Here is a 15,835-nt window from a genome sequence, read left to right on the forward strand (position 1 = left end):
ATCTTTGAACAAGTGATATCCTTTATTTGAAATAAAACAATTTCATAAAACATTGAATTATTCCTATTGAGAATTGGGGAAAGAGTTATATTTCTATATTCTGAAATCTAAACTCAGGGAAAAGGCCTGCAGGACTAGAGCAGGTGTTGAAGTACCACCTTACTAACCGGGCGTGCAACACTGGCTCTGCCCTAGGAGGGTGAACCCAGGACCCATCATTTCCTAGGCATGATGTAGTTCTAAGTCTAAGGAGGAGAAGGAAAGTAAGACAAGGCTAAGGGAAGCTATAACTGGGAATATGCAACAAAGTTTACAAAATTGCTTCGAAGGTGTCCTTGCCCGTTTCTCTTCCTCTGCTCATCATAATGCCAGTGTTTAGGGCACAGCTCTGAATGCTCTATCTGTATTAATCCAGTTAGTCCTGCCAATGACCTTATCTATATGTTACCATTTCCACCTTGCAGAGGGAGCAACTGAGGGCATGGAGAGATTAAGTAATGTTTCTAATGTCACATAGCTAACAAGTGGCTGAGTGAGAATTTCCTATCCAGGTGGCCTGGTCCTAGGACTGTCCTACTTACCACCTCTCAGTTCTGTCTCTCCTGGGACAGAACAGCAGCATGGCCCAGAATGCTCATCATCGTATTGCTTTTTCTCCAAATGTTTTAACTAATTTCAACATGGAGGCAAATCTCTGGCTTTATGTTCAATAAGATTTCCTTCATATATGCTTGCTTTAGACATAACTTTAAGGGAATATATGAGTGACTTTAAGTTACAGTGACTTTTCTTTGGGGATATGCTCCAGGATCTCCAGTGGATGTCAGAAATTAGACAGGAGCCAATGTGTGGTGCCACAGGTTAAGCCGTTGCTTGCAACGCTGGTGCCCTGTATCAGAATGCCAGTTTGAGTCCTGGCTGCTCTGCTTCCCAGCCAGCTCCATACTAATGTGCCTGGAAAGGCAACAGATGTGGCTCAAGTATTTGGCGGTCACCCATGTGGGAAATTTGGCTGGAGTTCCAGGCTCCTGGATTCAGCCTTGCCCAGTTCTGGTTGTTGCCACCATTTGGGGAGTGAACTAATGGACAGAAGATCTCTCTCTGTCTCTGTCTCTCTCTCTTTACTTTGCCTTTCAAACAAACATAAATCTTTAAAAATTTTTTTTAAAAAAAGAAACTGAAGATAGTACTGAATGCTTTAAATATATAGTGTGTTTTTTCCCCTATACATACAAATCTATGGTAAAGTATAATATAAACATTAGGTACAGTAAGAAATGAAAAATAATTAATAGTTAAAAAGAACTAATAATATAATAATAAAATAATAATATAATGTAATAAAGCTCATGTGAATGTAATCTGTTTCTTAAAATTTTCCATTTAATATTTTGGACTGCTGTTAACCATAATTAACTGAAACCACAGAAAGTGAAACCATGGGATAGGGGAGAGTACCATAATCTGAAATAAAAGATTCATAATTTCAGAACCAAATAAATTGAGGGTAGAGAATGACTAACTGATATTCTGCAGTTTCCTATATTTGCTTAGTAGAGAACAAGAACAAATATGGGTGTGAAAAATACATTGTTGAGCAAAGATTTCTAAGATTTTAAAGATGATAGCGATTATTGCCCATTTAACATTGCTAGCAGCATCACTTAAAAACATACCATACCTGTCAAAAATCAAGCTTAAAACAGGCTGAGAGTAATGAGGAGGTCCACAAATGGCACTCTTATAGTTGTATACCTTAGCTTTCCTCAGATCAATGTAGTTATTTCCACTGATATTACCCCAAATTATCACATCTTTGATGTCTGTGAAGAATAGAAATGAAAATCAATCACAACAAAGTATATTAATATAAAATAGTGTCTGAAGCCTACTTCTTATTTGTATGTTTATTCCTTCTGATATAAAAACAATCTAAGTATATTCCCTAAATCCATGTGAGGGCTGTGGGTACCCACCATAATCACCAGCATTTGCCTCTTCGTAGTGCTCTGTGAATGGTATGGATATATGATTAAGTTCAAAGAAATGTTTTCTGAAAGAAAAGAAATTCCTACCGAAAGTTCTCCTATTGGTGTTGGTCCTAACTTAATTACTTTGCTTGACAGAGGTAGGGGGGAGATTTTTACTTTGATTTTGACAAGGAGTCCTCGGTTGTGGACTGGAGTAGAAATTTGGGAAACCACTTAACTCTCCAGGTGGGTTTCATCCTCTGTGATATGAAAGTGTTACCACATGAGGACCCTATGGACTGATGCTGTGGTGCAGCAGGTTAAAGCCCTGGCCTACAGGGCTCCCATATGGGTGCTGGTTAAGGTCCCAACTGCTCCACTTCTGATCCAACTCACTGCTGATGCACCTGAGAAAGCAGCGGAGGATGGCCCAAGTCATTGGGCCCCTGAACCTATGTAGGAGAGAGACATGGAGGAAGCTCCTGGCTCCTGATCAGCTCAGTTCAGCCCCTCCTTCCCTTTTTTTAACAGTGAGAGTAAGCTGGGAGCATAAGAGCCTGGGGATGCCAGTGGCCATCTTGTCACATCTTAGCTGACCTGAGTATAAGACCAACAGTGAGGATGGCAGAGATCAGGGATAGGCCAAGGGAAGGTACAAACATGTCCTGGTGTCACCATTTAAACCCCAGCATCTAGTTATGCCTGAAATAAGAACAGTGTCTTCTGCTCATTAGTTATGTGAAACAGAAGTCATCTAGAGGACTTCACTTAGAGTTCACTTCCTCTCACTTGCCACGGAAGGAGTCTCAACCAAGCCATGCTCTGAGAACTAGTTGTAGCTGGGGCCAGCACCGTGGCTCACTTGGTTAATCTGCCTGCGGTGCCTGCATCCCATATGGGTGCCTGGTTCTAGTCCTGGTTGCTCCTCTTCCTGTCCAGCTCTCTGCTCTGGCCTGGGAAGGCAGTGGAGGATGGCCCAAGTGCTTGGGCGCCTGCACCTGCATGGGAGACCAGGAGGAAGTACCTTGCCCCTGGCTTCGGATCGGTGCAGCGCCGGCCGTGGCGGCCATTTGGGGGGTGAACCAACAGAGGGAAGACCTTTCTCTCTGTCTCTTTCTCTCACTGTCTAACTCTATCTGTCAAATAAATAAATAAATAAGAAATAGTTGTGGCTGTGAAACTGACCTTTGGAGGATTTCTTGAGCTTTGCTTTCCTGGAAAAGTTTACTACCATCTTGGCTTCTGAATGATCCCTGGATGATTTCCTTGGTGGTTTTTCACTTTCATGTCATTTTGTTCAACTATTTTTTGTTGTTGTTGTTGTTGCTGAGCTTCTCCTTGCTGTTACATTGACAATTCTAATTTGACTATCGTTCACCAATGCCTCTTTCTTTTTCCTAACTTCCCTTCACTTTTATTTCTGATTTTCACATGCTTATTGGCTTGGAGCAGAGCACAGCTTAGAACTATGGTACTAGCAGACACATGAGAGAGCAGCTTTCTAGTGGAAAGCCCTTAGTCCCCTCTCCCCATCCCACCTACTAAGCTTTAAAATTTGTATCATGGCCTTTTAACACTTTTTATCAGGGTACTGTAAGAGTTTTTGTGATATGTAAATAACTATATCTAAAAGGTTGATGACAGACAAAATGATTAGAAAAATGTTTTCATTTCCTATTGCATTATTTCAGAATCAATTTGTCTCAGTCTTACAGTGACTCCAGAGTAAAATACAAAAGATACATATACAGAAATAACAGAAGTTATAATTTCTAGGCCTTCGTTGTAAAAAAAAAGGGGGGGGGATAAGGTAGCTCTCATTGTGAGATCAGGCCTTACAAATAGTCATTGATGCTGAAGTCTGTTGTCACCTTGACCAAGAGCATTCTGTGATCACATCTCCAGAGAATGGCTGATACCTCCTTCCATTCTCAGTGGACTCTCCATCTAAGGGCACAAATAGCCAACATATGTCCAATGTGATCTTCCGTTTTTGGATCCATATGATTCATATGATTCTGATGTCTAGCAGCTCAAAGACTGACAGTGGTACACGCTGATCTGGTATGAGAGTTCTAACGTTCCTGGGGATGTTAACCAGGTGCCAGGCACGCTTCTAAGTACTTTAGGAACATTGAATCCTTGCATCCATTGCAGAAGGCAGGTGTTGTTAACATCCTCATTTAACAGATGAGGAAACTGAGGCACTAGCATGCTTACACAGACAGGAAGTGGGGCAAAGCCACTTTAAAATAGCCCTGTTTCCTTTTAAACAACATTGATTATGAACGTTATCATAAAAAAGGAATATTAGGATTCGAATGATTTGACTCATAGAGATCTTATATTGAATATTTGTTTATCAATTGTTATAAGGATGGAAAAAATCAGTTAAAGGCCAGTTAAGAATGTATGTGGACACAGATGTCCATGGTTTTAGTTACCTACCGTGAAGTGTCTTAACATTACATAGAAAATTCCAGAATTAAAAAAAATCACTTTATACAGTATGTGGTTGTACTTGTTCTATTTTTTTTTTACTAGTGCTTGCCCTTAATCCCTTATTGTACCCAACTCACAGATTTATTCTAAGTGTGTATGTATGTATGTATAGAAAAGAGGTATACAGAGGGTTCAGTACTATGGCTTCGTCCTAGTCTAGATTCCAGAATGCTTCTAGAGGGAGCGCTCTTCCTAGGTGCTTCGTAATCACATTGTTTGAATATAAAAGCAAACACACACAAAGGCGTCCACTCACAGGCAGGTGTTGTTCTCAATTTTCTGGCCAGCGCAGCTTTAGCTTCACCTTCCACGCCCATCGCCACTGCAATCACGTTGCGCGCGATGTTTGGGGCGAATTTCATAAGCAAGACGGTTTTAAGGTTCACGAAGCTTTTGCCTCCCACAATAACTCTGACAGAGGCGTGGGCGTTTTTCTCCATCAGGCCCCCGTAGCGTCGGCAGAGGGGCACCCTGCTGCGGAGGCAGTCCTCCAAAGTGTACACCTCCCCGTCCATGTGGTCATCCAGAACGATGACGACTTGGGCGCCGAGGAAGGCCTCCTCCTCCTTGGTGCAGACGGAGACCTTGCGGAGCAGAGGTGACGCTAGGTCCTCCGCCTCAATCACCAGGGCTTTGAGACGTTCTTCCACGTGCTTGCTGCCCAGTAGCACCAGGCTGATTTCCGTCTGCATCCCAAACACTTCTCCACTTGTCAGTATGGGAATGAGGTGGTAGCAGGCAGGAGCAGTTGCACTAATCAGAATGCAAAGGCGGGTTATGAATGATTGGATTATTTGCCTTTGGATGCCTTTATTTTTAACAGATACTTCTGTACGTGCATTATTAGGAAGATTTACTATTATTATCATTAGTATTTATTTGAAAGATTTATTTATTTGAAACTAAGAGAGGGAGAGATTTTCTATCTCCAAATGGCTGCAATGGCCAGGGCTGGCCAGATCAAAGCCAGGAGCCCGGAGCTTCCTCCAGTCTCCCATGTGGGTGCAGGGGCCCAAGGACTTGGGCTATCCTCCATTGCTTTCCCAGGCATATTAGCAGGGAGCTAGATCAGAAGTGGAGCAGCCGGGACTTGAACTAGTATCTGTATGGGAGGACAGTACTGCAGACTGAGGTTTAACCTGCCACGTCACAGCTCTGGTTCCTATGATTTACTATTTTTAGTAATCATACAGATAGCTGCATAGCCATTTTATTAAAAGGCTAGCAATCAAAAGCAAAACAAAAACTCTCACTAGTCTCCCTTTGCTCTGGCCATCTGAAAATAATCACAAAACATGTAATTTAGCTGTCTTACAAGGGCTTTTCAAATAGAAGCCTTGGTCTTCAAAAAGCAAAACTTCAAGGAGCTGTATCCCATTATTCAAATAACATTTTCACATTTCCCTTTGAAGACATGAAGACGTAAGTGTGATGGCCATCGCTCGCTTTTACTTTATACTTTCGTCAATAAGGTAGTAACTCTTTTGGAAAGGACTATCTGTTCCAAATTCTCACAAAGGCAAATCCTTATAAAGATGGCTGGGGTAAAAACCGTCTGCGTATCATATATCTGTAACCACAGTTCAGCAAATATGTGGGCCCTTTATAGTTACGCTGACCAACTGTGAGCAGAAATGACTCCCTGTGGGGAATTCAAAAGTACATCTGGATATTTCTGGTATTCACAGTGGTTCCGGGGAAGGACTACAACCGGGGTTTCAACAGTATCTACATCATTTCAGTCCTTCGAAAGGTATCAAGACAACACATCAAATTTATTAAATCAGGGTGATAGGGTCATGGACGTTTATTGCATCATTCTCAATTCTTTCCTATATTTGAAATATTTCACAATAACAACCTTTTAAATGAGTGTATATATACATGTATTAGGATGCACACATGTAGGGAGAAGGATAGTGTGAGAGATAGACTGAGGGGTGGAGAGAAGAGAGGGGAAGGAAAGAGAGTAAGAAAGACAAAGAGAAAAATGACAACACAGGCTGCAGGTGTCCCAGACTGGGAGGAAGGAGGAGCAGAGGTGAGAAGAGGCAAAGTAAGGGGGGGTGGGGTTCAGAGTGTGCATGAGTGCACTAGGAAAACCAAGGAAAATGCTGGAAGTGGGAAAGAGGGAAAGAGTGACAGAGAGCGGACTATCAGGGACAGAGTTAAGAAAAGTAGCATGCGTGTGTGTAGTATATAGTACATAAAACCTAAAACTCACACATGGGGCTATATTGGAGGGTATGTATAATTACACACAAACACACATAGGGTTATTTACATGTGTATAAACACACACTCACATACCTGTACATATATGTATCTCAAATTTGACATTTAGGTATTCTTTCATCCCCTTTCATTTTCCTTTCTAACTATCTCAAAGCCAATCTCACAAACCCTGGGGCGCGACTGTCCCACCTGGTGATCCAGACCTGCAAGGGGCTGACAAGATCTTTTAGGGATTCTTCCTCCACCTCTTTTTCAGTATGTGCCTTCAGGTTCTCCTTAGCAATCACCATCATCAGCTGAGTTGACATGCTAGAGGTGACTCCATAGTAAAGCTTAATATTGGAAAGAAAACGTTGACATCAAAAAATAGATAACTGGCTGACAATGGCAACAATTGAGAGTTTTTTTTTTTTAAGACCAAATGGCACAGAAGATGAGAGAATGTCCCAGAGAACAAGATATTTAAAAAATAAAGTAACAGAATGATAATTTTTTTGAACAGGTAAAGCAATCTATTACCTGGGCATGCTCTAGGAATTCATTATATCCTCCCAAAAGCAAGCCCTTTCCACCACGATCCAACAGCTCTCTCCAGATGATGGGAGATGTTTTGTGACTCCACTTATTCTTTTCACACACACCTCTCAGCCACTCCTGCAGAATGAATTCCAAGTGAAGGCATATATCAAACACTAAAACACTAGCTTGTCTGGAATTCTGCTATGCACACAGTACAATTCAGATATCTTTAAGTAGTAAAATGCAAATATATAAAATATTGATGAGTTAAGGAAAAGTTCACCAAAGAAGAAAGAATTCTTTTCAAATTCCTTAACCACAAAAAGGTACTGAAAGTTACTTTTTGGGCTGAAACCTGGAGTGCAATTGTTTAGCATGAAGAGAGGCCCGTGTTCCAATTTATTTGATATCAAGAAAATTGATTGAGCTTTCTTTTATTCTTCTTATAAATGAGATGTTTCTAGTCTTAGGGCCATGTACATTTTCATATTGCTTTTTCAAATCTGTAAAAATAGTTTGTTTAGTTCAGCATGAGTTAAAAAGCTAAATGTTACCTAAGGACTTCTGATATTTTTGAAAATTTGTAAATAGATTTATTTGAGTTTTTGGTTTATATTGTACTAATATGCAGTGTTGAAAATAGAGTAAGCTGGGTGTGGTTTATAGATTGTGACAAATATATCATACTAAGATGTTACTAGGGAAAGCTGGATTTAGAGTATATAGAAACTCTTCATACTATGTCACAACTTTTTTTGTAAATTAAAAGTATTCTGAAATAAAGTTAAAAAAGAAAAAGTATTTGAGAAGCATGGAGAGAGAGATGAGAGAGAGAGAGAGAGAGAGAGAGAGAGAGAGAGAGAGCACTTCTATTTGTTTATTCACTCCCCAAATGACTGCAGTGGCTGATGTTGGGCTAAGACCTAACCTTCGTTTCCTACAAGAGTGGCAAGAACACAATATCTTGAACCATCACCTGCTTCCTCCCATGGTCTGCATCCAAGAAGTCAGAGTCAGGAGCTAGAGCTGAAAATTGAACTAGGCTTTTCAATGTAGGACATGGATATCTTAACTGGCATCTTAACTGCCTGATTTATAATACTTATCAGAAGCTTAAATAATTACTCCTGGTCTGTGTAAACCAGGCTTCCAATGACAATATCTGAGGAGACACAGGGAACAACACTGTTATCAATAAAGTACAGGGCAGCAGTCTTAAAAATCATGGCACTGGAGGCATGTGTAATGAGATTACCGTACAAATACAATCTTAGAAGTTAATTTCCCTTGCTTGTATTGAAGATCTGTCTGCCTTTATCTCACCATAAAGTAAACAGTGCGGCCATGAGGATCCCTCCATGGTCCCTCTAATCACATCATAGCCTGAACAGTAGTGCCAAGCCTATTGAGGAAAGGGAATCTGTCCCAAAGGACCTTCAGCAGCAAGCACACCATCTTGATATCCTGGCAGGAGCTGGGAGAACACCTGCAGGGATGGGGCTCGAGAAGGCTGGATCAAGAGTAGAGCATAAGGTTGTATAAGGGTGAATCATGAGCATGAGTCATTCTTCTGCAATTCATGAGTGCCTACCCTCGTAGGGAGCTGAGAGGATAGTGGTTGCTGGACTGATTCACAGAGGCTTGGAGAAAGAGAAGACTCATATTAGAAAACACAGAATTCCCATGGAGAACAGTGAAAGAAGGGATCAAAAAGCAAGTGGATAGAAGGATGAAGATCCTTCCATGGAAAGATGGAAATCTACTAGTCAACTATGTTCTCAGAAAGGGCCTGGAGGGCTCCATTTGTTAAAGTGATAAGAAATACTCTGGTGAGGGGGTCCTGGTATCACTGAGAAACCTGGTATGGCTGTCCATTCAAGGCCAGGCCTATTACAGAAACACTGTCATAGAGATGGACTTCCTGGCAATGGAGAAGATAAAACCCAGAAAGGATCCAAGAGATAGTATCCACCAGAAAATATCTATTGTAAAAGACAAGATGAGATAACTTAGATAAATGCAGGCACAATGAATTTACAACAGACACAAAAGGCCATGCAACAACGCAAGGTAATGGGCAACCATTCACCAAAGCCTATCCAGTTGTTGCTACTGCTACATAGCGAATGTGTCAGCAACAGAGACTAATGCTGACCCTCTGATAATGGCACCATCCTTCAAAGACATCCAAAGTCTCTTGGTAGCATGTTGATTACATGGAACTCCTACCCTGTAAACAGCAGTGATTTAAATCAATATATATTTTGGGTAAAGCAATGCCTTTCCACGGTGGGCATTTGGCATAGCAATTGGGATGCCTCTTGGGACTCCCACATACTATATTGGAGTTTTTGAGTTGGAGTTTCAGCTCTACTTCTGATTTCAGCTTCCTGCTGGTATACACCCTTGGGGGCAGGAGGTGAAAGGTCAAGCACTGGGCCTCTGTGGCTCATGTGGGAGATTCAGATTGGGTTTTTAGCTCCTGGTTTCAACCTGGCCTAGAAGCCCCAGCTGTTTTCAGTGTTTAAGAAGCGAACCAGTGAAAGAGAAATCTCTCTCCTCCACCCCTCGATACCTTCTCCCCTTGTATGCGTGTCTCCCTATCTTTCTGCCTTTCAAATAAAATTAACTAGTTCATTAAAAAAAGAGAACTGCCTTTCTTGATTGTAAGACTTTGTCCAGAAACCTGGACCAAGAGCTTACAGAATATTTAACATACTACTAACAGAAAGATCATGGGTAGCATCACTTTAAACCAAGTGGCCCACTTTGTAGCAAAAGAAATGTGGCTTTAGGCACATAACCGTGGGATCCATTGGTCCTCTCATTTATCACATCATACAGCCTGATATAAGTGTGAAATCAAAATTAAAGGTTCCAGTTTGGAGTCTGATACCTTTACAAGGATGGGAACTTCTTTAAGGATGCAATATACTCCATAAATTAATATAGTGTTTTGTCCCAATAGGTAGACTATGTAAGTCCAGGAACAAAAGAGGAGAATTGAGTGACTCTGCTTACCATCACTTCCAGTGGCCCACTTAGGGAATTTATGCATCCTAAATCCCCATCAAGCTAGAATGTATGGTTCTATAGGTTCTAAATCACAAGGGGCAGTGCTCCTACCAGGGGTTACAGAAAGAGTGTCTTAAACATTGAGCTGTGGCTTCCACTTGATCACTTTGAGCTACTGTGCCCAAAAAACAGTAAACAAGGACAGGGTTTACTATGCTGGCAGGTGTTATTGGCCCTGATGTCCAGGGGTGTGTGGGGCATTGATTACTGAACATAGGTGAGAAAGGGTATTTAGCATCTAGGTTACCCTTGGGAATCTTTGGTACTGCCTACCTAATTTTGAAAACAAATGCAGCAGTAACATCCCCAAAAGGGAACAGAGTGTCTGGCACTGTGTTGCAGCCAGTTAAGCCACTTGCAATGTCAGCATTCAGTATCAGAGGGGCAGTTCAAGTCCTGGCTGCTCCACTTCTGATCCAGTTCCTAACCAATATCCCTTGGAAAGCAGCAAATGATGGCCCAAGTGTTTCAGTCCCCACCAGCCACATAGGAGACCTGGGCTTTGGGCTTCAGCTTGGCCCTGCCCTGGCTGTTGTGGCCATTTCAGGAGTGAACCAGTGGATGGAAGATATTTCCACTTCTCTGTCTCTGTCTCTGTATCCCTCTCTCCATCTCTCTCTACCACTTTGCCTTTCAAATAAATAAATATTTTAAACAATGAATAGAAACTAAGTCTCAGTTTTCTTAAGGATGCATATGTAGGCTGCCATACTAATAAGCAACCTAGATCAACAGAGAATGCAGGGGAACAGATAGAAGAAAAGAAAGGTGATGAGTATCAGTCTGGCATGAAACTTTGTATGGTGGAGATTATGGTTAATCTGACTAGCCTTCTGCTTACAAAGTCTCCCTAGTGTCAGATGCCAATCAGAATCCTGCAGGAGCTGTCACCAGATGGTGTGAACTTAGTATAGAGTATGTGTATCCAAATGTCACAACAGTGGGACTGTAGGAGATGATGTCAGATGTAGAGGGCACCAGGGCACTTATGCTCTCGGCCACCAAGTATATTGGCTGCTGATGGCTCCGTGCTGAGAATCTCTCTAGGCATAGTTTTTCAATAATGTTCTTTCCATGTTCTTTTGGAAGATTTTGTATATTCATTTATTTTAAATTTTTTTGGTACCAAAATAAAACTTACTTTTAATTCAATTTTCCATGAACTCCTTGAAGTATCCTTGTATAATCTACATGGATTCTTGGCGGGGGTGGGGGGAGAACAATCAAACTTATGCTAGTTATTGGTTAGCATATTAAGGAATACAATAACATTTTGAGATTGATAAGTAGGGCTCACTTTACTAGGATTCAGCTATTCATTACTGGAAGCTAATCTGACACATTAGCTAGCATTTAATTAAAATAAAACACAAATTTGTCCAAATGTGAGTCTAACAAACTGTAAAGGCTTCTTACCTCCCAAATATCAGGATGTTGTGTAATTTTATAAATCCGAAAATCAGGAAGATTCTTTTGTAAATAGTCTCCTAGAAGTTCTGCTTTGGCATAATATGGACAATCTGCTCTACCTAAAAGAGTTTAAATTAGCCAGGTTTTCTTTCATTACATAGATATTATCATGTACTCATCATGCCATATAATTACATAATATATCATAGTTTTGAATATAACTGTATAATGATTTTATACCATAAACAGTCACAAAATAGACTTCTTATTTTTATTATATTGACAAGAATAAAACAAATGCCACAGGAAGCCAGAATCTTATGTAATAAAATGTGGAGTGGGAAAGAAAAACTCCTGAACATTTGTCATTTTCCAGTACTATGCTAGACCTCACCTCCTTTAAGAGGCTGCCCAATACTACTCATTAAACATGAGCTACTAACAATGACAGAATGATTCCCCAGTAGCCACTAAAAGGAAAGATGTGAGGAGTGCTGATAAAGTTACTTTTGGATTTGGTATCTTTGGCAAGGAGTTGTTCGGGAGGGAAAAGTTGAGGGAGACAGAAGAGTTTGGGATAACTACTATTTTCTGGTTTGGAAAGATTATCTTTAGTAGAGAGATCAAGAATGAGAAGTTTAATTCCAGACAAGTATAGTTTGAGGTAACTGTAGTGTATGTGAGTGGATATGATGAACAAGCAGCTGGACATATAAGATGAGGTGCAGGTGCAATCGAAGGGCTTCAGAAACACATTTTGTAGTCATTAACATATAGAAAGCTAACGTTGCCACAGAAAATGGGATTTGGCATCTGATACAGCACAAAGGACAGAGTCCAAGTGAAGAACCTTCTCTGTAGCATTCTTAATTACTCCCAATCATTAGTTTTTCAGCACCATGGGAACTTCTAAGTCCTCAACTCCTCTCAATCACCCCTGTCTATTAGCCTGTGTGTTTAATTCAAACCCGTTCTTCATCACTTCAAATCACTCTGTGGCTCATGTCTTAAATTATGTTTCCCTACTGTTCCTTGGGAAAATCATCCTGGTAGAGGCTCTCCACCCTAAATGAATCCAATCAACTGCATATTCTGCATCTGGGTCCCACCTGCTAGGCATCACTGGAAAAATGTGGTAAACCACGCAGAGGGGCACTGTCATAGTTCATGGTCATCAGCCCTAATTGGTCCTCCACTCTATGTGCAGATTCCACTGTCTCTTTTATCAGCACTCTTTTCTGTTCTCCATAAACTTTATTTACTTATTGTAAACTTTGTCCACTTCTTCCAAATCTCTTCCTTTTCCTCAATATTTCTCCACACTATCAGAAGACAGTGGACAACCTTGCTTTTTATTTTACAAAACCCAAACCAAACAAAAAGGCACCAGTTGGAAAATCTCCAATCTCTTGTCTTTGCACTTACAGACCCATCAGCATTTGTATTCATCCTTTTCTCCTTCCTTCTTTTCAATAAAGAAGAAATCTCACTTCCTTTTAGCTCTAATCCCAACACTTTCTTCTATTAATCCATCCTCTTCTCCCTTGCTCAATTGACTTCCCCTCTTTTCAGATTTTATCTGTCTTTGATTATCTCTTTCCATCATTTTTAAGTATATTCAAGTTATACTTAAGTCTTTCCTGTTCCAAAAGACAAAAACAAACAAACAAAACAAAATAACAATGTGTTCTGCTGCTTCCCATATGCCCTTTCCTATTAAAACTCCTTGAAAGAATTCTCTATATTTGCCATCTTTACCGCTTCGCTTCTTCTTCCTTCTCATTCCACTGTAGTCTGGATTCTCTTACAATTGTTTAGAAGGTTACTATAACATCCACACAAATAGATCTTTTCTTGTTGACTGTTGGCAACATCTGCTGTCCTCTGCCATCCTTTTGAAGCACTCACTATGGTGGACCACTTCTGGACCTGTTCCTCCTGCTTCTCTCTGTACTTTCCCTACACTTTGTAGGATCCTATAATTTAATCAACCTGTTGAAAATGTATAATTGTATAGAGCATCTTATGTTCATACCAAGCTTTCTTCTTGGACAATCTCATTTACTCCCTTTTGGTTTAAAGTAGCAATCTGTATTTCTAGTTTAGACCTATCTCTTTATGTAGATGCCTGTACCCTCCTATATTCTTTCATCTGCTTCTAAAAGCCTTGCAGGCACTTACCATGTCTGTGATGGGTTTTGTCATCATTCTCATGACAAATATGCTCTTTTTTCTACATCCTTTAGGTCTATTTCCCCAATCATCTAAGAGTATCCTCAGTATTAAGACTACTCTTTTGCTTAATTTTTTTCAATGACTCAGTCTACCCAAATTTCCAAACAGTTGCTTGGGAATAATTTTTACCCTCATCTTCTCTCCTATTGGAACTCCTCCACCCACTTAGACATTTAGTTCTACAGATTCTGCCTCTATAACCTCTCTCCAATCTACTCACTTCTCTCCATTTTCATTGTCTGCCATCTTATATTAGGCCACCATTAACTCCTTCTTGGACTACTGCACCAGTCTTTCTCTTCCATATTGCAGTCATACAGATTTTATATTTATTTTTATATATTTATAACATAAAATGCAAGTTTGATTACTTTCTCCCCTTGCATAAACTTTCCAAGTACTTTGAATAAAGGCTAAAGTACTGAACATGGCTCCCAGGAGTCTACATTCTTTACTTTTGGCCTAAGCTTCTGCTACTAACTTCCTTGTACTCTTTGCTTAAGGCCTACTAATCTTATTTTAAATTTATGCTTATTGTATACTCTCAATTACCACCAAACTAATTCTCTTCATTCCAAATCCACTCCCTGCCACCCATGCCTAAATTGCTCTCCTTCTCCCTACCTCTTCTCTGCTAGCTAATTTCTCATTTCTCAAGTATTTGCTTAACATCTCTCCCTCTGGGAAGCCCTTAATTGAATTAATAAGGCCAGCTGCCCCTGTTCCTATTTAACTCTGCAGTGCCAGCCCTGCCACTACATACACACAACATTCTCAATAAGTGTGTTTTCCTCTGTCCCCAGAATACAGTTAACCAGTGTTCAAACATATTCTGAGTGAATAAAGAAGCAAAGGAAATACATTTTTAGGCAGATAGTAGATGCCAATTGTGTTCAATGCACCAAATACGTAAGAGAAAGATTGAACAGCTTCTGTAAAAGTATTGGTGATTCTGTAGAAGGCTGTTTCCATATGGAGGTAAAAGTCAGACCGAGTGGAATGAAGAGCTGGAGACAGAAGTGCAGTCTACTCTATTGTAATTTTACTGAGAAGAGGGCATGGTAGATACAGCAGGCTGGGTGAAAAAGAAAAACAAATGCCTCCTCAGTGGCCTCCTTGCAGCTGATCTGCACTTCCATCCTTTCCCTCCACTGCTACTAAGAAGGGCTTCCTAAAGTGTAAACCCATTAACGCTACTTCCCCGTCTAAGATGTTTCAATGATTCCTCCTTGCTTGCAAGATACAGTTGAAACACCTTGGCTTGGTGACGGTAAGGTGCAAGAATTTGGCTCCTGCTCCTTGTCTAGCCCCACGTCCGGTCACTCACCTCCACTCCTCATACAGATTCTTCATTAGGCCAGGAGGCTACTATCCTCTGGGCCTTTATATGGACTGGCCTTCCATTGGAACAAAACCTTCACAACTTAGCTCCTCTAACATTTCCCTGAGCAAGTTCCTCGTGTTAGATTCTCTCCGACCCCCAACCCCAAATTAAGGGTCTTTGATCCCAGAGGCCTGTGCGGGGCTCCCTCATTGCATTAATCACACCGCATCAACAGCACTTTAAGAGCACCCTGTTACCATGCAAATCCCTTGAGACAAACATCCACTGTATCCCCGGGGTTCAGCAATGCTGCAAGCACGGGCTGTTCCGTCTAAACCATTTAAGATCATTGCCAAGCGGCCGTGTTGGGTAAGCGGTCGTCGGCATTTTAAGCCATCTGGGGGCAGACGGGCGTCTCACTCACCCGCGATTACGAATTTGGCCATGATAAAGCGAGACCAGAGGCTGAGGGCGAGACCGCGGCGTCGCGGTTTCCTGGCAACTTGCACAGCCCAAGGCTAAGCGCAGGCGCAGGCTGAAGCTGGCGCTCTGACGGCTGGCGCTC

The 15,835-nt window shown here is 41.1% G+C and overlaps 1 protein-coding gene across 1 annotated transcript in view; it reads right to left on the minus strand.

Annotated features, from left to right (window-relative positions):
- The window catches only part of MDH1B (malate dehydrogenase 1B), a 33,089-nt gene extending 17,342 nt beyond the window's left edge, over positions 1–15,747 (minus strand). Inside the window, exons 1-6 of the mRNA XM_062201591.1 lie at positions 15,695–15,747; positions 11,718–11,830; positions 7,227–7,361; positions 6,897–7,039; positions 4,729–5,225; positions 1,682–1,823 (exon numbers count right to left, since the gene is read on the minus strand). Of these exons, the coding sequence (XP_062057575.1) occupies positions 1,682–1,823; positions 4,729–5,225; positions 6,897–7,039; positions 7,227–7,361; positions 11,718–11,830; positions 15,695–15,716 (1,052 nt within the window). The 5' untranslated portion in view covers positions 15,717–15,747. The remainder of the gene's footprint in view (positions 1–1,681; positions 1,824–4,728; positions 5,226–6,896; positions 7,040–7,226; positions 7,362–11,717; positions 11,831–15,694) is intronic.
- Between the last annotated feature and the right edge of the window lie 88 nt (positions 15,748–15,835).

This window comes from Lepus europaeus, chromosome 1, assembly GCF_033115175.1.
Source record: "Lepus europaeus isolate LE1 chromosome 1, mLepTim1.pri, whole genome shotgun sequence".
NCBI lineage: Eukaryota > Metazoa > Chordata > Mammalia > Lagomorpha > Leporidae > Lepus > Lepus europaeus.